General features: G+C 53.6%; 1 protein-coding gene across 2 annotated transcripts in view; it reads left to right on the top strand.

The window, feature by feature from the left end:
- The first annotated feature begins 226 nt into the window (after window positions 1-226).
- VWA5B1 (von Willebrand factor A domain containing 5B1) overlaps window positions 227-22,491 on the top strand; it is a 59,915-nt gene continuing 37,650 nt past the window's right edge. Inside the window, exons 1-4 of one of the 2 annotated variants that reach the window (XM_019461612.2) lie at window positions 227-528; window positions 18,648-18,812; window positions 20,062-20,214; window positions 21,829-22,099. In XM_019461612.2, coding sequence (XP_019317157.2) covers window positions 18,674-18,812; window positions 20,062-20,214; window positions 21,829-22,099 — 563 coding nt within the window. In that variant the 5' untranslated portion in view covers window positions 227-528; window positions 18,648-18,673. Of the gene's footprint in view, window positions 529-18,647; window positions 18,813-20,061; window positions 20,215-20,395; window positions 20,636-21,828; window positions 22,100-22,491 lie in introns of those variants that run through there. The other variant, XM_053898893.1, reaches the window with a different exon arrangement.

Here is a 22,491-nt window from a genome sequence, read left to right as displayed (position 1 = left end):
GTGTGTCTGTGTGCATCAGGATGTGTACGTCGTGCGTTTGCACAAGGGGAGGGGGCAGAGGAAGATGAGGCCGGGATGTTCCAGCATTAGGAGTGAGAGGCAACACTACCACATGTTGCTGCTGGAGTCCTCCCCCCTCCCGTCCCTCTCTCCCTCCCGCTCCCTCCCTCTCTCTCTCTCCCCACTCCTTTCCCCTCTCTCCCTCTCTCTGGAGCTCTCGGTCTGTTCCTCTCTTTCTTCTGGGTGTGATTCTCTCAGCATCTCCTCCTCCCTGTGTCTCTCTCCCCTCCGTCTCTGCCTCCCTTCCCCCACCCCCCACCCATCCCAGCCACCTGTTTCCCCCGTCTCTGGGTCCCCGTCATCTCTAGTCTGTCCTCCGGAGCCCTGGGGCTGCCAGGAGCTCCGCAGACTGTCCATCCCTGGCTGCCTGGCTCGTGCCTGCTGCCCTCCAGGTGCCCGGCGTGTGACTGTCCCCAAAACCACTGGCCAAGTGCAGCGTGTGTGCCCCCCGACCCCTACTCCTGCCTGGTAAGTGGGGCTCCAGGACGGAGAAGGGGTCCTCCAGCGGTGGGAGGTGGGTGGGCGCAGGGGGGGACCTGGCCCCGAGTGCAGCATTGGTGTCAGCTAACATGTCAAGTCCCGCTGGAAGCCGTCATTACGTCTCCTGCAGCCGCAACAGTTCAGTCCGATGCGACGCTCCCTCCGCTCCCTCCGCACCGCGCAGCAGAGGAAATTTGGCGGAGGCTTGGTGGGGTGGAAGCCAGAACCTTCCCCTCCTCTCCCCCAACCAAAAGCAACAGGCACCTTCCTGTCTCTGCTCCTATGCCTCTTTCTTTCTTTTCTTTCTTTGCCTTTCTTTCTTTCTTCTTTCTTTCTTTCTTTCTTTCTTTCTTTCTTTTCTTTCTTTTTCTTTTTTTCTTTCTTTCTTTCCTCTTTCTTTCCTTCTTTCTTTCTTTCTCTTTTTTCCTTTCTTTCTTTCCTCTTTCTTTCCTTCCTTCTTTCTTTTTTCTTTCTTTCTCTTTTTTCCTTTCTTTCTTTCCTTCCTTCTTTCTTTCTTTCTTTCTTTTTCTTTCTTTCTTTCTTCCTAGTAGTCTTCAGCAGAGACAGAGCATTCTTCCTCTCCTCCTCTGCTGGCATAGAACCCTGTTCCCTGGGTTCATCTGTCTGAGCCCAGGCAGGTCCCAGGGAACTAGGCAGAGGCACCGAGGAGGTCGGATGAACTCCCGCCTCCTGCACAGTGGAGGCAGAGGGCACGGACACTCCCTTGGTTAGCTGGGCTGGGGGCCACTGAGCACGTGTGCGTGTGGTGTGTGGGATGTATGTTGAGAAGTGTATGGGGCATGTGCAGGCAGGGGTGTGTCCCTGGAGGGTAGTGATACGTATAGAGTGAGCTCCATAAGTTGGTGGTTGTGGGGGGGGGGGAGGGGCAGTGGTGCATGTATAAATGTGATTACGTGTTTAAGGGTACTTGTGTGGGATGCCCTGTGCCTGCAGGGATTTAAGAGTGTGGGGCACATGTGTGCACACACACACTTGCACATGTGCACATGTACAGATGATTGTGGATTGAACTTGACCCAGAGGTTGCTGGGCAGGACCCCCGAGGCCTGATGCAGTTCCCTTGTCACCCAGCCTTGGTCAGAGTCCCCCTCGTGGGGAGTGCTGTTTTCCATCCAACCCCACACAGGTGGTGATCCAGGGCCTAAGGTGAGGTGGGCAGTGTTCCTGATGGGTGGACCGCAGACCCGACTGCTTTTCAGACATGAGACGGGCCAAGGTTTCCAGCCTGGGTGGGTAGGTGACTAGGGATCTGTGGCCTCGCAGAAAACAGCATGAGGACCAAACTCAAATCCAGGCCAGACTAAGCTCTCAGAAGAGATTTCAGCCATTGGCCATTGGTTTGCAGCTTGGTTGAATGGGCTGTTGGTAAAGTCATCCTGGCTCAGAGGGAAGAAGCGACACTCTGTGCCTGGTGTCCCTCACTGCACACCGTTCTGAGTGGGCACCTGCACCAGCCCCCTGGTGCAGTCCCTCTTCCTCATGGACAAACAATGCTGACTCTGGTTCTGCGGGAGGCCAGCCCTACAGGGAAAGGGCACAGCCCTGGAGGAGTGGGGACAGTGGAAGAGGCACCCAGGGGCTCCAGATCAGCAGCTCCTCCAGGACCCTGGCCTCAGGCTCCTGCTCAAGTTCAAGCTGTCCTTTCTGCTGCATAAGTGGATCCCTTCTAGCACCTCCTGGCCAAGTCCCTCCACTTACATGGCCTCGATAATGAAAGGCCAAGCCAACCCAGATTTCCCATATCCTCACCGGCGTCCCCAGCCCAGCCAGACTGGAGAGGGGCTTGGGCAATGCCACGCAGAGGGTCATCATAAACAAGAAGTCCACAGACTTCCTTTCGGTCATTGGAAACAGTCCAGTGGGCTCAGGGAATGAAGTGTGGCTCTAGGTCACCAGGGATGAACAAGTCCTCTCATCTCATTTAACCTCCTTTAAGAAAATGTGGCCACTGGGCACTCCCTCATGAAAACCCTGGCCAGTGCTCTCAGGGGGCGCTCACCGAGAAGCACGGCTGGTGCACGAAGCCCTCTGGGAGAGGGGATTGGGATCAGGGGTGCTCAGTGTGGGGCTAAGAAGGCTTCCTGGAGAAAGCGGTGCTGGGGTGAGGACTTGGAGAAAGCAGTGGGGGGAGATACGGATATATGGATGGACAGAGAGGAGTGCGGGAGGCTTTATATGGGCCGGAGGTATGAGTACATGTTGGAAGGGGCAGGAGGTCATGGCCGATGGTCAGTCAGTTTGAACGAACAGACAAACTCAAGCGGAAAGAGGGAAAAGCATGGCCATCATCCAGGCGCTGGATGCCCACTTTCTGCCAGGTTCTGTGCTGAGTATCGGGCCCCTGTCCTCAAGGAGCTTGTAGTCTCTAGTGGGGAGAATGACATTTATCAACCAGCCATGATTATGTAAAATAGTCCCCAGGAGAGGAGCACTTGGACTTGAGGCCTCCTTGAGCTTGCCAAGAGGAGAATGCAAGGGAGTTTCTCTGGGCCTGAGAGGTAGAGAAGGGGCCAGGATGCAGAGTCACACTTGTGGGTCGTCTGCTCATACGCTGGAGCAGGACAGGGGAAAACCACTTTGGGACAGAAGGCCTGAGGCGGGCCCTTAAGGAATGTTGGCCTCCATGCTGGTTACTTGCCTTATGGAAGGATGAATCTGCGAAAGAGACAGAGAAGGAGAAGCCGGAGGGAGGGAACAGTACCTCGTGTCTTCCCCGCCTTGTGTTTTCCCCTTGCCGGGGACCTTACCCCTGGTATTTTATTCAGTCCCCATTTTGCAGCTGATGAAACTGAGTCTTGGAGAGCTCCAAGCGCTAGGTTTAAGGTCACCTAGCAAATGCAGAACCATTTCACCAGGAATGAAGCAAAGGATGGTCCCGAGCTCGTGCTACCTGCCTGGTGCCAGGGCAGAAACAGAATAAGAAAGGCCTCTTTGCCATCCTCTTGGAAGAGATGTTAGGACCATCCATGGAGCAGGAGGATTAGAGCAGGATATGGCTGAGGGGGTCAGCGGAGGGAGCCTCACAGCCAGCTAAAGGGATTCGGAGGAGGTGGGACGTGAAAGGGCCCAGAGACAAGAAACTGGTAGATGGGCCAATGGGGTGGCTCAGTTGGTTAGGTGGCCAACTTCGGCTCAGGTCATGATCTCGCAGTCCGTGAGTTCGAGCCCCGCGTCGGGCTCTGTGCTGACAGCTCAGAGCCTGGAGTCTGTTTCAGATTCTGTGTCTCCCTCTCTCTCTGCCCCTCCCCCGTTCATGCTCTGTCTCTCTCTGTCTCAAAAATAAAAATAAATGTTAAAAAAAAAATTAAAAAAAAAAAAAGATGGGCCAATGGTGCTCTGGGTGGAGGGAAGTGCATAAACAAGGACACAGAGTTGGGTTCACAGAGGTCTGGGGAGGAACAAACGTGCTGCTTTTCCAGGAACATAGGGTAAGAGGGGAGGTGTAAGATAGGATCAGGCAGAAGTGGGTAAGGGGGTGACCGTTAAGGAGGCTGAGTTTGGCATGAAAGAGTAGGGCTTTAGCCAAAGCTATTGGCAGTCCTGGAGTAGGAGGAACTGGTCAGATGGGGACCCCAGGAAGACAAACTGATGAACCTGAGGAGATAAAATTTCACCTCATGAATCCTCACTGGAATCGGGGGGATCACAGTCCTCCGTTTAAAACTCTTTGCTAGATGATGAGCTTTGAATGTTCTTGAGTCCCAGGTGGTCTTAATACAAAGCTCTTCTCCCTCTTCCTGTAACCATGCTGGGAATCACACTACTGGGTCCAGGACAAGAAGTGGTTCCTTCTACAGGTGCCACTCTGGAGACAGTGAAGGATGCAAGGTGAGGCTAGGCAGCTGAGGTGGATGCTCCCAACACAGCCTAGAAAGGAACCATGGGTGAGAGAGGCTGGAGGACAGGGGATGAGTCCGCCTCATTGGCCATGTATTCCCTGTTCCTTCTTCAGATCCCATACAGGGGTCTGAGTCATCATTATCTGAGACCCTACAGATGTGAGGTTGTAGGTTTAAAAAAGAGTACCCTGATAGAAGAACGTTAATGAAATGACCACTTAAAAAGTAGTCCCTGCCTGAAATCTCTCCTTCCACAATGCCAACATCCATCCCTGGCCATCACTTAATACTGGTGTCCATCAGGTTCTTTTTGGGTTTGGGGTGGTGTCAGCATCAACAACTGAACACACAATGCCAAAGGATTGCAAAGTGGAACTGAGGTCTTATGAAGGTTGTAGGATTTAATGAACCAAGAAAGGTTCTCCTCTCTTCTCATCTCACACAAAGCCACAGACAAACGAGAACCCAGCAGAGGTAGACCAGAAAATAACAGAAGGGGAAACTGGCAACAATGAGTTCATGGTTAGAGAACTTGAATGGTCACTCTGTGATGGAGAAATGTGAAATAAGAAAATGTCATATCATGCTAGCGTATGATTTTGCACAAAAAATTTATCTCCCCACCTCTGCCGCCGCCCAATCAATACTTGATTTGTTCTTCGTTCATTGGAAGGTTTAGCACATGGCTGTAATTATAATCTCATTTTGGTCCAATATAAGATTCTATTTTCATATTTTTAGTTTTACTTTTCAAAATAAAATCCCAGTTGAAACTTTTTTTTCACTCACAATTTCATATGAAATTTTGGTCCCTGTCTTCAGTGGATTCACTGGAGTGGTCTCTTTCTGGTCCAATCATTGGGCAAATATGGAGGTCATTCATTTGTTTTTTCAGCATTAATGAGCACCTGCTGATGGCCAGACACTCTGCTAAGTACTAGGGATATAACTGTCAACAAAACATACAAAAATCTCTGCCTTCATGGAGATTATATTATAGTGGACCCACTGGGCAATCCCCCCTCCCCCATCTCTTACTCCCTTCCCAATATTGTGGTTTCTGTCTCTGGACCATCGTCTTTGCTCAGAGACCCAAACATTTATGGCTCTACTTGCCAAGTTAGATTGTGCTGCAGTAAAAAGCAGCAACGTTTTCATTCTTGCTCCTGCTGCACATCAAAGTGGGTCATGCATATTGTCACATAATATAGTCACTCTTATGTCCAGGATAACAGAGGCTCCTTGTAGACATGTGTCCCCATGATCACAGTGGCAGGGAAAAAGATATGGCCAAGTACGCAGCAGCTTTGAAAGCTTCCTCCTGGGAATTGACACACCTCCCTTCCACTCAGTTCATTGGTCCTAACAAGACACACAGCCATACCTTCTAGAAGACAGCCTACCAAGTGCCCAGAGAACTGGAAAAGTCTGCCCAACAATGTGAAGATCACATGTGGGCTTCTTCAGAGAGGAGCATCATAGCCTTTATGAGAATGCAAACAGAAAATGGGGGGAAGAAGAAGAGTTATCTTGGGTTGAATCCCTTTGGGTATCTTAGCCCCCAGCCCTGGCCACTGAATACCTCACGGCCAGTGGACTCATCTTCTGCCAACCCTGAAGCCCAGCCTAGCAAAGCAGGTGGAGAGCCTTCATAGTGTCTCAGTCAGCTCAGGCTGCTTTACCAAGGGTACCCTAGAATGCGTAGCTCAAACAGCAATTTACTTCTCACAGTTCTGGAGGCCAGAAGTCTGAGATCAGGATGCCAGCATGGTTGGCTCCTTGGTAAGGGCCCTCTTCCTGGTTTACAGACAGCGGTGCTGTGTCCTCACATGGTGAGGAGAAAGAGAGAGTTCTGGCTTCTTCCTCTTTTCATCTAATTCCATCAAGGGGTTCCACACTTATGACCTCATCCACATCTAATTACCTTCCAAATGCCTCATCTCCAAATACCGTCACACTGGGGATTAGGGCTTTGAATTTGCGGGGACACAGACCTTCAGCCCATAGCATAGAGAAAGCTCTGCCATAGGAGCTCCTATTCCCCTGTGTTACTTCCCCCTCTGAGCCTCAGTCCCTGATCCTTAAAATGGGTATAATAATCTTTATTTTGCCCCAACTCACAAAGCTCCAATTTAATTCACAGATGTGAAAGTATATTATAAATCACTCCATATAAGGCTCGATGCTCATTATTCATACTCTTATGGAACAATGGTAGATTTAAAAGGGTAAATTGGTCAGAGACTAGAACGCCCTCACTACTGTAAACTCCATCATTTTCTTTTAAAAAATTTTTTTAATGTTTATTTTTGAGAGAGAGAGAGAGTGGGGGACAGGCAGAGAGAGAGGGAGACACAGACTCCAAAGCAGGCTCCAGGCTCCGAGCTGTCAGCATAGAGCCTGACGCAGGGCTTGAACTCACGGACCGCGAGATCATGACCTGAGCTGAAGTCGGATGCTTAACCGACTGAGCCCCCATCATTTTCAATTCTTTGAACCTTGAAGGGTTTTCTAAGAGATTCTTCAAGAGCCTGTCGGGAGGTCTGACCTTGACCCGGTTTGCCCCTCACCCCATCTTCCCCCGCAAGGCCAAAGCTGCCCACTCACCTTCAAGAGCCAGCCCTGTCTTCCTCACATGGCTCCAGGCCAGCCATGATACGTACCTGTGCAGACACAGGAAGCACTTACTCTGGGCCGGGCACTGGGCTCAGTGTTTCACACGCATTGCTTCACTGCCTCATGACAGCACTCGAAAGCAGACCTGCTACTGTGCCCTTTTCACAGATCAGAAAACTGAGGCTCAGAGACATGAGGAAACCTGTCCTTGTCACTCAGAGGTACGAGTCAGAGCCTGGCTTTGAGCCTAACTGTTGAGACTCTAGAGCCTGAGCTCTTGACCTTCAGGCTGGCTGACCGGGGTGGGGGGCTCTGCTGCTGGCCTCCTCTCCCTGCTTTCTCGTCCCCAGCTGGGTTAATCTCTGGTACTGACAACCCGCTTTGTACCTGGCACTCTGAGAGGGCTTTTCCTTTGCCTCTGAACGTGAGGGATATTGTTAGGACGGACTCCATGATGGCACAGTGAGAGACACAGAGGCGCCAGAAAGAGACTGCCAGACTTCCTGTCCCAGACCTGTTACTTACTAGCTTTGTGACCTTGGGCCAGTTTCTTAGCTCCCCTTGTGTTCACCCAGATCATCTGCAGAAAAAAAAAAAGAAAGAAAGAAAGAAAGAAAGAAAAAAAAGAAGTGCTACAGGCTCATGAGGAATCAGTGTGCTAATCCACATAAACTGCTTAGCGCAGTGCCTGATTCAGGAACAGTTTGTGATAAGTGTCGGGAGCCTCTAAATCCTATCTCCTTAAGCCTGGTTGGCAGTGGGGACTCTGTATCCTGGACCCAGCTCCTTTCACCGCCTCCCCACTCCCTATTAGCCTTCCGCTGGCTCCTCACCACCTGGAGCCCTCCCAGGAAAAGGGACACAGCAAACCTTCCAGAGTCTCTCCCGCACTGTCCGCCTCCCCGCCCCCCTGAGACCCATTTGGAGGCCTCTGTGCGCATCCGCTGTGTTGTTTGCCTGTTAGCTCAGATGATTTCCCAGCGGGAGCTGCCTCAAATATGCCGACTCTGTAGGAGGAGGGCATGATGCAGATCCGACATTGCTGCTCGAAGCCTGGGGAAGGAGCCCCAGAAGGGTGGGAGCCAGTGTGGCGTGGAACCTGGCCGCTTGGTGCCGAGGATGACAGCCTCTAGAATAGCAAGCAGGCTCTCAGGCGCCCTCCCTGGGCCTTGGCACCTGGATCTGACTGGGAGGCTGCAGAACGACACAGTTAAGAACCCACGTTCTGGAACCGGAAGGCTTGGGTTCAAATCCGGACTGTGCCGCTAGCGTGCTGTGTGACCTTGAGATTCCCTTAACCTCTCTGGGCCTTGGTTTCCTCTCCTATAAAGTGAAGAGTCCAAATCCCAGCTCCACCGCTTAGGAGAGTAGCACTTGGGCAGGGGATGTAAGCACTCTGGGCCTCAGTTTCATCATCTGCAAAATGGGAATAACGGTCATGCCTACTTCACAGGGTCGTCCTGAGGGTTCCCTGAGCTAACGCATGAAAAGCATTTAGAATAACGCCTGGTGGATATTAATTGCTCCGTACGTATTAGCTGTTATTATTTTTAAAGACTTCTTTCATGTGCTGGGGAATAGAACAAGGAACAAGACAGCTTGGGTCCCTACCGCTGGGCAAGTGGGACAAAGACAGACACTAAGCCAGCCACCCACCCATCTTTGTGTCCCACTAGGTGTACTGTGTGTGGGGCCCACGCGATGGATGCTGGCAGCATGTGTGATTGCAGGGTCCCGGTCCGGGGCCCATATGGAGTGGTTGGCAGAACGGGCACCTGGGCCTGGGGACCCTGTGTCAGCCCACACAGCCTCCCTGTGCCATCTGAGGGGACAGCGTGAGTGCGGTAACCTCGCAGCATGGCCCAGGACCTCAGAGGAAGTTAAGGCCGTGAATATATTCTTCAGGCAACACCCAGGCCGGGTGGTGCAGAAAAGGGGGGTCCCTGGGGTGGCCGGGTGGCAGGTCTGGGGTCTATCGATGGCCATGACCACCAAGGAGACATACGAAACACGCAGGTGCCCAGATGCAGTCTGAGCTTGTGGGAGAGTAAGACCAGAAAGGAATCCCAGAGAGGAAAGGAAAGGAAAGCCATCCCCAACATGTACTGAGGGGAAGCCCTGGGGTGAGCCCTCTACATGCAGTGTCTCACTTGTAATCCTTGCTGGAGCCCTGGGAGATAAATCGCCACGGTACATGCCCATTACACAGAGGGCAATACTGAGTTTCTGTGGGAAAGACTTGGAAAGGAAGAGGCAAGGCAGCTTCCAGAAGCAGGAAGTAAGTTCCCAGCCTGTTATTCCACCCTTAGAAGTGTCTGGGGGAGGCACGGTCCAAGGGTGCCTCTTCAACTTCCTAGGAGCCCCCAGTGCCAGACAGCAGTTCTAGAAAGGAAATGCCCGGGGGGTGGATTCTAAAATGGCCCTTTCCCGGCGCGGTTGTTCCGTGAGCCCCTTAACAACAGGGAGGCATGGAGAAGGCCAAGGCCACAACTGTTCGGTTAGTACCTTTCATGGGCCGCAGGGATGCTGGTTGCTCAGCACAGGGGGCTCGCCTTGCACGTGCGGCCCTGGAAAGATGGGCAGAAACCGAATCCGTGTACACGGAGTCCAGTTTTCCCAGCGGTGTGGTGGCTCGTGTCTGAACGGTCCTCCGTGGGCAGAGACTCCAGGGCTGGAGCCTCACGGGGCCCCCAGAAAACGGGCATCCGGCACCTGTTCACAAGTATTCCCACCGTCACCTTAATGGTACACAACAAAGACTCTTTTCGGAAACCCGACAGCCCTCATGGAGGGCTTGGGGGACACGCAGTTTTTGGCTTAGTTATGTCTATTTCTCCCTCCTGCAGTAGGCACGGTCGCAGCCTCTTAGCCGGAAGCCTCTGCAGCCGTGGGCGGCTTGGGCCTCAGCCACCTGCAGGGCTGACTGCCCTGGACATCCGGACTGGCGGGACTCCAGGTCTCCCGGCAGGGCAGGAACACCAAGCACTGAGAGGCCGGGGTGCCCTCTGTCCTGATTAGCCCCGACTCCCCACCCCAACGGGAGACCACGGCTGGCTCTGGGATGGAATCCTACAGGCTTTGGGTTGAAATAGAGGGATTTCTCTCACTGTTAGCTGCTTTAAATGAACCCGTGGCCGAGGCCTATTCCCACCCCTGATACACTCTATCCTATTTATTTATTCATTCATTCATTATTTTTCATTCATTATTCACTCATTCATTCATTCATTGGGTAGATAGAGCACACGCCATCCATCCATTCAGGCCATCGCTGAGCACCCACTGTGGGCCAGACGGTGGGGGAGATAGTCCTTGCCTCCAGTGCCAGGAGCTGGCAGCCTCCTGGCTGGGGTGGGTGGTGGGCGGGGGGGGTGGGGGGCAGTTCAGGACCATAGGTGTGGGCCCAAGGGGGGAGGTGTAGAGAAGGAGACCAGCCTGTGAGAACCCCAGAATTCTAGAAGCTTAGGACAATCAGCGGGGCCTGAGAACCCATCGACTCTGCCCCAGCTTTGAAGGGAATACTGGGGCTCATCTGTGTGTGGGGCGGTCCTTGGAGGACAGGCTCCCAGCAGGGGCATGAAAGCATAGACTTCCTAGACAGTTGGTGACAGGAAATACGATGAGGACCCCCAGCCCAAGGTGAGTGGGCAGGGTGGCAAGGCCAGAACTGCTTGGTGGGTTCACAGTCTGTGCCTGGCCCAGGCCTGGCTGAGACCACGGAGCTGGGAAGCTCCGACCCCGTGGACACAATCTGGGGGCACCTGACCAGGGGGAAAGGGAGAGGTCTCCAGAACGGCCTTCCAGGTGGAGAAAGAAGGCCTGCCATGCTGTCTCTGGAACAATATGAGCTAGGGAAGAAAGGGAACAGGGCACGTTCTGGCTCCAAGGTCACAACCAGAGGTGGGCGCTTGGGTCGGGACCCGGGGATCTTCCCAGCTGTGCGAGCTTGATGACTGTGCAAGCTCACCCAGTCCAGGAAGGGGGCCTTGCAAGGAGACTCTATGGAAAAAAGGCCTGGAAGAGAAGCCTCCAGCCTCCTCAGGACCCGCCAGCTTCCTGCCCACCACTCATAGACATCGTCTCCTTTATCCATCCAGTTTCTAAGGAGGTGGGCACCATCATGGTCCCATTTTATAGATGCAAAAGCTAAGGCACAAAGAGGTTAAGTAAGGGGCTCAAGGTCACACGATATATAAGCGGCAGAGCCCAGCTGAGTAACTGGCCCCAGGCCACCAGGGAGTGGCCATCTCGGACACTAACCCAGGCAATGCTCTGGATCCTAGGACCCGGCTGCTACCCCACAAGCAACCCCCACTTTCCAATCCCTTTCTGGCAAGTGAGCGGGAGGCCCCTCTCCTGTACCCCAGGACCCTGATGCAGGCGTTCCCCAGCCTGTCATGATGACTGAAGACAAGCAGGGACCCCGCACTCTCTTCTCCCAGTTCCTTTCCCTGCACATGTCCCCACATCACATGTAAACCAACTCACGCCACCTGCTGCAGGTTCTTGATGGCCCAGAGTGTTCTCAGCCTAGAACGCTGCATGCCAAGTGATTCCGGGACAACTGGGGCCCAGACCACAGCCTCCCCAGAGGCATCTTCTGGGGCCCGCAGCTGGGGCGGGGGGCTGGTATGCAGGGGCCTGCTGAGCTCATGGTGGTCAGGATCACAGCAGCAGCTTGAGAGGCATCACAGCCAGGGGAAGCCCGGTGTTCTGAAGCCCGGTCCCCCAGGCTCCTTGTGCTCCCTCCTCCTCACCCTCCCTCCCTTGCCAGCCTCTCCTGTGCTCAACATGGACTGGGAAGCAACTGGGGAAGAAAAGGACAGGCATTGGCCGGTGGAAGGCTGCTTGACCACCCACCCAGCCTGACCGCTCACCAACATGCTTCCAGACTTCCCCTCTGCACCTCATTCCCCTCACCCATAAAGTGAGGGTGGGTGTGAGCTTTAGCAAGGATTACAAAGCACTAGAACCTGGTAGCCCCATTTAGAGGCCCTCCTCTGAACTGAGCCCTGTGCAGGAAGCTAGGACACAGGCAGAGAAGGAGGTGCGCCCTGTTCGTACAGCACTTGGGGTCAACAAGCATTACCGACGGGCAGTTCTAGTCCGTCCAGATGAGAGATGTGTCAGACAAGTGCTCAGAGGCCGTGGAGGCCCCGAGAAGGGCGTGTCTGATGGGCCAGGATGTTGGGGTGGGGGGCTTCAGAGAGGAGGTGACAGTGAAACAGGGCTTCGAATGCTGAACAGCACTTTGAAAGGCGAAAAGAAAGCAACCATCATTCCGGGGAAAGGCCCAAGGGTGAGAAAGAACCTGGTCGGTTCAGGGCACAGTGAGAAGGTTGGCGTGGTTGAGACACAGTGATGGAGAACTCGGCAGGAGGTGACACTGGACAGAGATGGGGACCCAAATGGGGAAGAGCCCTGGGCGGAAGGCTAAGAGTTTGACCTGCCCTATCAGACGAGAGCAATGGGGAGCCATTAAGCCCAGGGGAAAAGAAGGCTGGTGTGTGTGTGTGTGTGTGTGTGTGTGCACCCGAGGTGACAGAGTGAACTGGAAGGGAGGGTAGAGATGGTCCAGGGCAGAATAAGGAAGCAGCAGCAGTAGAAATGGAGGGGAGAGGAGGCTGGCAAGAGACGCATGGAGAGAGATGGCCCAGCCCAGGAGAAGGTGAAGCAGGAGGCAGTGCAGCCGCAAGGCTAAGCGCATGGCTCTGCGGTCCTTCTGCCTGGGTTCAGCAATCAGCCCCCTTACCTTCTGGCTGTGTGGCCTTGGACAGTCTACCTCGCCTCTCTGAGATTGGTGTTTTCATCTATAAAATGGGGATACTAAGCGTATACCTACCGCTGAGGGCTGTTGCCAAATTTTATAGAAAAAGTCCATGGAGTGATGTTTCATTCATTCAAAAACAAATATATTTATTGAACATCTACGATACCCAGGCATTATTCTCTTGGTCGTGGATGCAGCAGTGAACGGACTGAAACAAAACCCTCGCCCTCATTGGGGATTACACCCTGGAGAGCTGGGGAGACATGTCGAACGAGACTATTAATAAGAAGAATATACAGTATGGTGATAAGTGCTAAGGAGAACGCAAGGAAAAGAGGGCTCAGACGTGCCAAGATTTGGAGGTTTTTAGAACAACCTATGTGGCTGCCTGCGTGGTTTTGGAGATGGGGCACACATGGGTGGTATGTCAAGCTCAAGGTGTGGGAGTGGAAGTCACCAGCTGAGCTGGAGCAGAAGCAAAGGTTACTGAGGTGCAGGGGTCAGGAGATAAAAGGGCCGGGAGATGCACCACACCCGTGGATGCTAAAGTCACCTGGTTGATGGCAGGGTTTGGGGAGCAGAGGAAGATGGGAGCCAGGTGCCAAGTGTTTGCTAAAAGAAGGGAGAGATCAGGACCTTGGGAATGGCAAGCAATGGGCGGGTACGGAGTCAAAAGGAAACAGTGACCCCAACCACCACCACGGAGAAGGGGTTTTATAGGCAGAAGCAAAATGGTGGTTTTGGAGCAGCGGCTGAGGCCAAGGAGGCCACTGTCCCACCCTTGACACTGAGGGGTGACAAGGAGTAGGCAGTCCTTCCTGTCTAGGGCTGCAGGGGAAGCAAGGTCCTTGGCCAAGGACTCTGAGAAAATCCCAGGAGAGCCCCAGAATACAGGGGGCCTGCTGGCTCCAGAGTGGTAGCCGCAGAAGGCACTGTGGTGGGCTTGAGGGATGGGAGGTGGCCAGAGGCTGGCTCAGGGACACAGGAAAGCAGCATCCACTATGGACCGATGGGCGAGCTCCAAGATGGCGGGACCTTGGTGCCACCAACGAGGGTGTATCTGGGGCCCTGATACAAACACTGAGATGAGAGTCTAATGGATTTAGCATCAATATCTTCTCTGAGGTGCTGCTCTGGGCCTGGTGGTCAGAAGACATCTCTCCCTCAGCTGGGAGAGCTGAGGAACCCCGAAATGGCCAGCCTGACATTATGACTACAAGTTGATTGATCCATTCAACAAATATTTATTCACCACCTACCATTGGTGCAAGCACTATTCAAGACACTTGGGATATATCAGTGAGAAAAACAGACCCCAATCCTTGCCTTTGTGCAGGGAAAGTAGATTATAAGCAGCAAACGTAATGCATAGATTGTATTACATCATATTATAGTGGTGCATGCTACGGGAAATATAAATGAAACGTAGGTTGAGGGATTGAACTTGAAGACGGACGAACAGGTCGCCAGTCTAAGGGTAAGCTTCCACGAACAAGTCCCCTTTGAGCAAAGACTTGAAAGAGCGAAGGAACGAGCCACAGGAATGTCTAAGGGAAAGCATTCCTGGGTGTGGAACAGCCATTGCAAAAGAGCACAGCCAGGAGAAGAGCTGGAAGGATGTCATGTCTTCAATGGGAAGAAGGAAGCAGGCCTGGGGGGCCTGGAGGCATGCGGGGAGCCGTCAAGAGGGCTGTGCCATCAAGTCACGTGACTGGATCACGGCTTCAAGGCATCACTCTGTCTGCTCCACTGGGGATAGACTGTTGGACTACAAGAAGGTGGCAGCAGGGGAAGGTGACAAGAAGGGGTCGGATTGTGAGTCTGTTGGCTTGCAGCTTTATTTAATATGTGTCTCTCCTATTAATTTATGTCTCACACCTGGCTTGTCTCCCACGGTCTCCCCGGCACCTGGGTGATCACTGAAAGTTCGTGTCCTTGGGAAGCAGCCGACGTTCATTCATTCATTTCCCTGCGTAAATATTTATTGAGCACCTAGTATATGCCAGGCATGGTACTGGGTACTTTTCATACATTACGCAATGTAATCTTCATGGTGCTGGTGATGTGCCAGCCAGGAGCCCCTCTGCAATTTCGATGTTCGACAGAGCTCCCCTCCACGAGATTCTAAGCTCCTTTTTTTTCACAATTGTAATTATTTTTTATTTTGTTTTTTTCCTAATATAATTTATCATCAAGTTTAGCTAACATACGGTGTATACAGTGTGCTCTTGGCTTCGGGAGTAGATTCCACTTGTTGGGACGAGCCCTGGGTGTTGTATCGTAAGTGCTGAATCATGGGAATCTAAGCTCCTTAAGGACAGAGCTGTGTCTCATGTGCCCCCAGTGGCTAATTCGGGGCCTTGAATACAACAAGTGCTTATTAATGCTGGATGAATTCATGAAAAATATGCATTGTTTAGGCCCCAAGGAATCTCAAGTTCTCTCTTCCTGAGAAGAGAAGGTATTGATATTGTTAAAGGGGTGAGTTCTGAGTGAGTCTGCCCCCTGTTATCACCATCACTGTCATCCAAGCCTCCCTTCCAGGGCAAGGTGCCCCCGGGACGGGCACCAGGGACTGTGTGGGAAGATGTCCTTGGCCAAACTCCACCCCAGGATGGACTGAAGCTGAAGTCCAAATATTCTGGCCAGGAGGGAACCGGGCTGAGGAGGAGGAGGGAGGGAGTGTGGGTGGCAGCTGAGACGGCTCAGGAAATGAACCCCGCCACCGTGTTCTACCCCTGGGAGTGGTGAGGCTTTGCTCAGGCCACCAGGACAGAGAACATTCCTGAGAGAGGGTGGCTGGGGATCCAGCAGCTCCCTCCTGGCTCCTTATCTGCCTCCTGCCGTCAGTCAGCCTGCCTCGATAAGGCAGGGCTGAGAGGCGTCTGGGCCGGAACCACAAGAGAGAACATAATTATAAAGACGCTGTTGCTGGGCAGAGAGGGCGGGAGCCCCGGAGGAGCCACGCAGGGCCATGAGGAAGGCTTGCAGGGGAAGAGTTCCCTTCCTTGGGAAAAGGCAGCGCAGTAGCACGCGTCGATCGGGCTTTGCTTGGCTCGCGCTCCACAGGGAGGAAAACCTGCCTTGAACTTGACCTCAAATTTGTATTCCCCACCCTTTGACTTTGCTTCCCTGCCGGAGTCCAGCTCCTGCAGGACCAGGGGTTCCCGAAGGATGAACGGCGTCAGCGAAAAAGTGAAAAGAAAATAAAACAAAAATAAAAGTGGACACAGACCACAGCAGTGTGTTGGACTGGCCGCTTTATCGTGGCAAACGTGGCATTATATTTGCTAGCAATTTCCTTGTAGCGTGCGTCATCTATGTTTTCTGGGCTTTACCTAATTCTAAAATGTTCCTGTGTGTGATCACCCTTTAAGGAATAACATGGTTATTTTCTCATAATGCTCCCTCCTGCCCTTTGCTTATTGATTAATTTCTTACATTATTTTCATGACGTATCTATGTTTATAATCTATAAAGCATTTGCTTTGCTGTTTTCATGAAAGGTCATCTATCTCTCAACATCTCAAGTGGGACAGTTACAGGGACATGACCTCTTAGTTGTTTCCCTGAACCACTTGTGGTTTGAAGAACAAGAGTGTTCGCCTCGGTCTGAGGTGCCAGGAGGGGGCCAAGAGGGCCTTAGGAACCCACGCCTTAGGCATTCTCAGAGAGACCATGCACCTAGGAACTTATGAACCATTCTGCACCTTAACCAACTAGGTTCAATCATCATCTGGAATGCCTCCTGGGGGCCAAGTGGGCCTAGGGGTTGGAGTAACTTGTGCCCATAGATACACTCCTTTGTTGCCGGAGTGGGGCTTTCAACTCCATTTGTCTCTCCTTGGCTGGGAGATATATGGGGCTATCCTTCCTTTAGGTAGAGGAGTCTTTATAGGGGGTGGCAAGGGTTAAATGTAGGGCCACGCAATTTCCTTGTGGAACCTTATTTTCTTTCCCCAATAGTTCTTTTCCCAGGGGGCCTGTCGAGGGCAATTCCCCAACAGACAATGCCCCAGGTTCTTTTATTTAAGGTCAAATTACATAAAAGCGGGAGGACAAGAAGCTTCACTGTCAGCCGGCCACCGTGCAGTCCCGATCCGTCCACCGCCCGGGCCCTGCCGTCAGGCTGGTTGGAGAGCTCGGCTTCTGGCACTTCCCGTTCCCACCCCACCCTTCAAGCCCAGGGATTACCCAGGAGGGTCCTGGGAGCCCAGTAGATAATGGACACATCACTGCCCCGTGAAGTGCTCGGTCCTTCGCGATGGAGTGACGACAGTCATCCGTTCTCATATCGGTTTAATCAGCACTGAGGGTACAATAGGAAGCACAAAGAGACACGGCCTATCCCTCCAGGAGCACACACTGTAAATGGGATGACAGACAGCAACAAAATAACGTCACACAACAAAATGTATCCCTGCAAATGGATACATTTGCTCTCAGGGAAAGAGACTTGTCTCTGCGGAGGCAGACGAATGAAGGACGCTGGGCACAGGTGGTGTCACTTCCCTGTGGGGCAACCCTCCGCTGACACTGAAGGACAAGAAGGAGGTGACTAGTTTTTTTTTTTTTTTTATGTTTATTTATTTTTGAGAGAGAGAGAGAGCACAAGCGGGAGAGGGGCAGAGACAGAGGGAGACACAATTCCAAGCAGGCTCCAGGCTCCAAGCCCAAGGCGGGGCTCGAACCCACAGACCACAAGACCTTGACCCGAGCCGAAGTCAGAGGCTTAACTGACTGAGCCACCCAAGTGCCCCAGGAGGTTACTAGTTTAAAGGTGGTGGGGTGAACCTTCCAGGGGGTGAACAGCAGAACAAAGGTGGGAGGTCACAGGATACCTCTGAGGAATGGACTGGAAGCCTGGGAGAGTCCCAAAGCCTGGGTGCAGACGTGGTGACTGACCAGCGGGAGAGGTCAGCAGGGCCAGACTGCACAGGCCCTAGGCGGGCCTAAGGGTTTCTGTCTCTGCCCCAGGAGCAGGGTGGTAGGGGAAAGAGACCAAACCAACTGGTGCTTTGCTATGGGGGCGTGGCCACTGAGTAGAGAAATGGCTGGAGGGGGCGGTGACAGTAGATTCAAGAGGCCAATGGGGCACCTCGGTCCAGACAGACGCGGTGGTGGCTGGAATGAGGGTGCAGGTGTCAGGGAGGCGAAGGCACGATGGATGCCACCGCTTTTCCAGAGGTAAATCACAAGCCTTGGCCATGGCCTGGGGATGGGAGGTGCTGAAAAAGAGTTGCCAGGAATCACTCCCAGGCTTTTGACCTGCACACCTGGAGGGGGGGTGGCCCCTTTCACCTGAGTCTCTTTTGGGGGTGTTCCTCACTCCCCTCACAACCCCGGGCTGCTGGTGGTGGGCAGATTCATTTCAGACACCCCCTGAAATCAGAGAAGGGGGGATGCGGTGAGCGATTTCAGTTCCCTCATGCTGCACAGGAAGCAGCCTCAGCTCAGAGATTATGGGACTGACATGGGACTGACAGAGATTATGGGTCAGAGCCCAAGGCCCCGGACTCCCATCCAGAGTTAGGGGAGCACCGTCTGCCGGGGAGGATTCCAGCTTGGCCGTGAGCCTGCTTGGACTCCAGCCCCGATTGTGCCCCATCTCGCTGAGTAAGCCCAAGCGGGTCACCTGTCTTCAGGCCTCAGTTTCCCTGCTGTGACATGGAGGGAAATGAAATTCCCACTTCTCTCAGGGGTGCTTGAGAGATAGCAGGGGTCACCACCCGGGAAGCGTGTGGAGAACATGGAGAGAATAGTGTGCTGGCCGCCTGTGGGGGCTGAAGTGGAGAACTGGGTTGGGAAGGGGTGGGGGTGGGGTTTCCCCACTTCCTGTCCTTCCTGTCTCTTTCTTGCAGGGTCTGAAGGCTGAGTAGCCAGCGGGATGCCTGGGCTGCTGAACCAGCTCACAGGGGCAGCCCTGCCCCTCACCGCCTCCGATGTCACCTCCTTCGTCAGTGGCTACGCGCTGGGGCTGACGGCCTCTCTCACCTATGGCAACCTGGAAGCCCAGCCCTTTCAAGGTGAGGACCCGTGTTATGGCTGCCCCAGGGCCACCCTGCTCTCAACGTTTTTTCCTCACTTTGACACACACAAGCCGATGGACGTAGGGCAAGTCATGTAACTTCTCCGAGTCTCAGTTTCCCCATCTGAGAAATAAGAATGACATTTCTGCCCCCAGAGGCGTCAGAGCCAGTAGCAAATCAGGTCGGGCTTTGGGGTCAACCCCCACCAGCTGTCCCAGGACTGCCTGTGTCCCACATGGGCATGCCCACCCGCATCAAATGGCCAGACCCAACTTTCTCAGGGAGCCCCACAGCAGGAGAGTCGTCAAGACTCCATGCAAACCCAGGAGCTCCCACTCTTAGGCGTGGCTCACCCTGGTCATCTGTTTAGGAAAATCTCCAGAGGGTGACAAAACAGAACTTGCTGGGGACCCAGGAGACTAAACGACGGGCCAATGTCAGGATGGTCCTTTGGCATGCCACGTGTGGGAAGAACCAGCCTCTGCCCATTTCGTAGATGAGGAAACTGAGGCTCAGAGGGATGGGAGCCGGGGTAGGCTCACCATCAGCCAGGCATTGCGCCGCCCTGGTGTTCGTGGCCATGTTAAATGAGATATAGCCTTGATCCCTCTACTGAATCAGAATCTGCCTTTTAACAAGACCCCCAGGGTGACTCATGTGCTCTTAGAGTCTGGGAGGCACTAAGGTCTAAACACACGGGGCACACACTCTGGGGCACATAACTCAATAAATGGTGGCTACTTTTTCCATTTGCATGACAACCTCATGAGTTTGGCTCTACTGAGCCCATTTTACAGATGGGGCTGGGAGGCTTAGAGAAGCTAAATGTCTTATCCAAAATCACCAGGCGAAGAGAGGTGGTAGGGACTGGATTAGAACCTTAGTTCTAAGGTTCTTCTTCCTCCAGTGTCCCAGCATGCAGAATAGGTCACATAAAAATCCAGATTTCCACTGTGTCTTGAAAACTCAAAAGCCCTGGCCACATGGGTCTCATGTGCCTGCACAGTCAGCTGGGACAGGGAGCAGATGTCCCTTTTCCAGTCGCCCCACTGTTCCCACAGTTCCTCTGCTGCACTTGCCTGCGTGGCTCCAGAGCCACAAGGTCCCAGCCAGAGTCCTCTGGCACCCTCTCTGTGACAGTGAGAACCAACCATCGATCTGGCAGGTCAAAGGCTTGGGTGCCCTCCGTGATGCTGATGCAGGGTGGGGCTGGGACCCTCCGTGATGCTGGGCCCTTCCCTGGCAGGCCTCTTTGTGTACCCACTGGATGAATACACCACAGTGATCGGCTTTGAGGCGGTCATTGCCGACCGTGTCGTGACAGTACAGATCAAGGACAAAGCCAAGATGGATAGCAGCCACTTTGATGGCACCCGCATCCGAGCCACAAATGTCACAGGTGAGGAGGACGGAAGGGCCGTGGCAGGGCCTGGGTCTGGCTGGGGTCTCAAGCAGTCTGAAAGGACAACAGTGGGATAGGGTAGAGAGAGCACTAAACTAGGAGTCAGGAATCCTGTGTGCCCTCAGGCTAATAATTTACTTCTCTGAACCTCATTCCTGTTCTCTCACCTCAAAAGCAGAGTGAGGATCAAAGGAGGCGACAAAAGCGTTGCTAAGTTGCCTCTACAGAGCAGAACAGCGTGTCCATTAAGCTCAGAGGTTGTGGAATGAATCACACCAGGGTCTGACTCCCCATCCTGTTGCAAATGGTATGGGCTTAAAGAAAAAATTACACTTCATCCGTAAAATGGAACAAATAATCGTACGCATCCAAAGCCGAACAGAGACGTGATTGTGGAGACGGCAGTCTCTGGTACAGAGTAAGTACCCAAATCATGGCTGCGGATGCCTGCTATTGAGGATACTGAGGCACAGAGAGGGCCCACACAGCCTCCCTGTGCCATCTGAGGGGACAGTGTGAGTGCGGTAACCTCGCAGCATGGCCCAGGACCTCAGAGGAAGTTAAGGCCGTGAATATATTCTTCAGGCAACACCCAGGCCGGGTGGTGCAGAAAAGGGGGATCCCTGGGGTGGCCGGGTGGCAGGTCTGGGGTCTATCGATGGCCATGACCACCTAGGAAACATACGAAACACGCAGGTGCCCAGATGCAGTCTGAGCTGGTAGGAGAGTACGACCAGGAAGGAATCCCAGAGAGGAAAGGAAAGGAAAGCCATCCCCAACATGTACTGAGGGGAAGCCCTGGGGTGAGCCCTCTACATGCAGTGTCTCACTTGAACTTGTCTCAGCCCAAGTTCACACAGCATGTTAGTGACAAGTCAGGAGTTGAAGTCAGACCAAGGATCATGTGACATAAGAGACTCTTACCATTGGATCTGTGATCAAAGTGACATTTGTTCACCTGATCATTAAGACAGTCAAGAAGCTTCGAATGAGCACCCACTGTGGGCAAGACACCAAGCTGCCTCCAAGTTGTTAGGGCTGCTCGCAGTCTGGAAGAAAAGCTGTACACGCGTCGGGGGAGCCGCAACAGGAGGTGGAAGGCAGCTGTGCCAGAAGGGGTCTGCGTAACGTCCGAGGAGGGAAGAGGGTCCGACTGGGGACCAGAGAGGCTTTCGTGGAGGGGCTGGTGGCTGCGTGAGGCTGGCCAAGTAGGGGCGAGGGAACGGGCCTCTCAGACAACAGCAATATTCATGAACAAAGGCATCTGCCCCAAAGGTGGGGGGATGCTTAAATGTGGTTCTTTGAGGGGAAGCAGGGTCTGCGGATGGGGGCGTGGCCTCTGTCCGGGTTGTGTGGGTCCCAGCCCCCCACTCCCAGCAGGGTGCCAGTGGGAAGTACTCCAGCCTGGCCTCGGACCCACGTGGGTTCAGATCCCGGGCCAAAGAGTTAGTTACTTGCCTAGTAACTTGGGCGAGTTGCACCCCTCCCACCCCCACCCCCGCCGCTAAGCCTCAATATTCCCATCAGCAAAATGGGCTCTCAAACCTACCCCACTTCAAGGGGACTAGAGATAATACGCACATAGCTGCTGACTCCAGGCCTGTCACTTAGGGACCACTCTGCAAGAGGGGGTTTCCGTCATCCCTCATTCCTGCACGCCGGGGAAGGTGGCTTTGGATGAGGATTTGGAGCGGGTCCTGTTCGTGGTCAACCTGGGGACCATTGTCCCCATGGAGAACGTCACCATCTTCGTCAGCACTTCCTCGGAGCTCCCCACGCTGCCCAGCGGGGCTGTGCGGGTCCTGCTGCCTGCTGTCTGTGCCCCGACCGTGCCTCAGTTCTGCACCGAGAGCGCTGGCCCCTCCAGCCAACAGGCCCAAGGGTAAGGAGCCCTGCCCAGCCCAGGGCAGAGTCTCGGGTGGCAGCAGGGAGGCGGTGGATGAAGGCGGGGAAGTGTGGGGCCGGGGAGAGAGGAGAGAAGACAAGGCTTGGTGGTACAGTAGCCACCACCCGGATAATTGCTCCCTTCTGCTCGCTTAAGAATTTCCCTGAGGGTCGCCTGGGTGGCTCAGTGGGTGGAGCGTCCACTTCGGCTCAGGTCACGATCTCGCGGTCCGTGAGTTCGAGCCCCGTGACGGGCCCTGTGCTGACAGCTCGGAGCCTGGAGCCTGCTTGGGATTCTGTGTCTCCCTCTCTCTCTGCCCCTCCCCCACTCACACTCTCTCTCTCTCTCTCTCTCTCTCTCTCTCAAAAATAAATAAACACAAAAAAAAT

This window comes from Panthera pardus, unplaced genomic scaffold, assembly GCF_024362965.1.
Source record: "Panthera pardus isolate Hobbes unplaced genomic scaffold, ASM2436296v1 HiC_scaffold_11, whole genome shotgun sequence".
NCBI lineage: Eukaryota > Metazoa > Chordata > Mammalia > Carnivora > Felidae > Panthera > Panthera pardus.
This window is presented reverse-complemented; position numbering and strand designations above follow the sequence as displayed.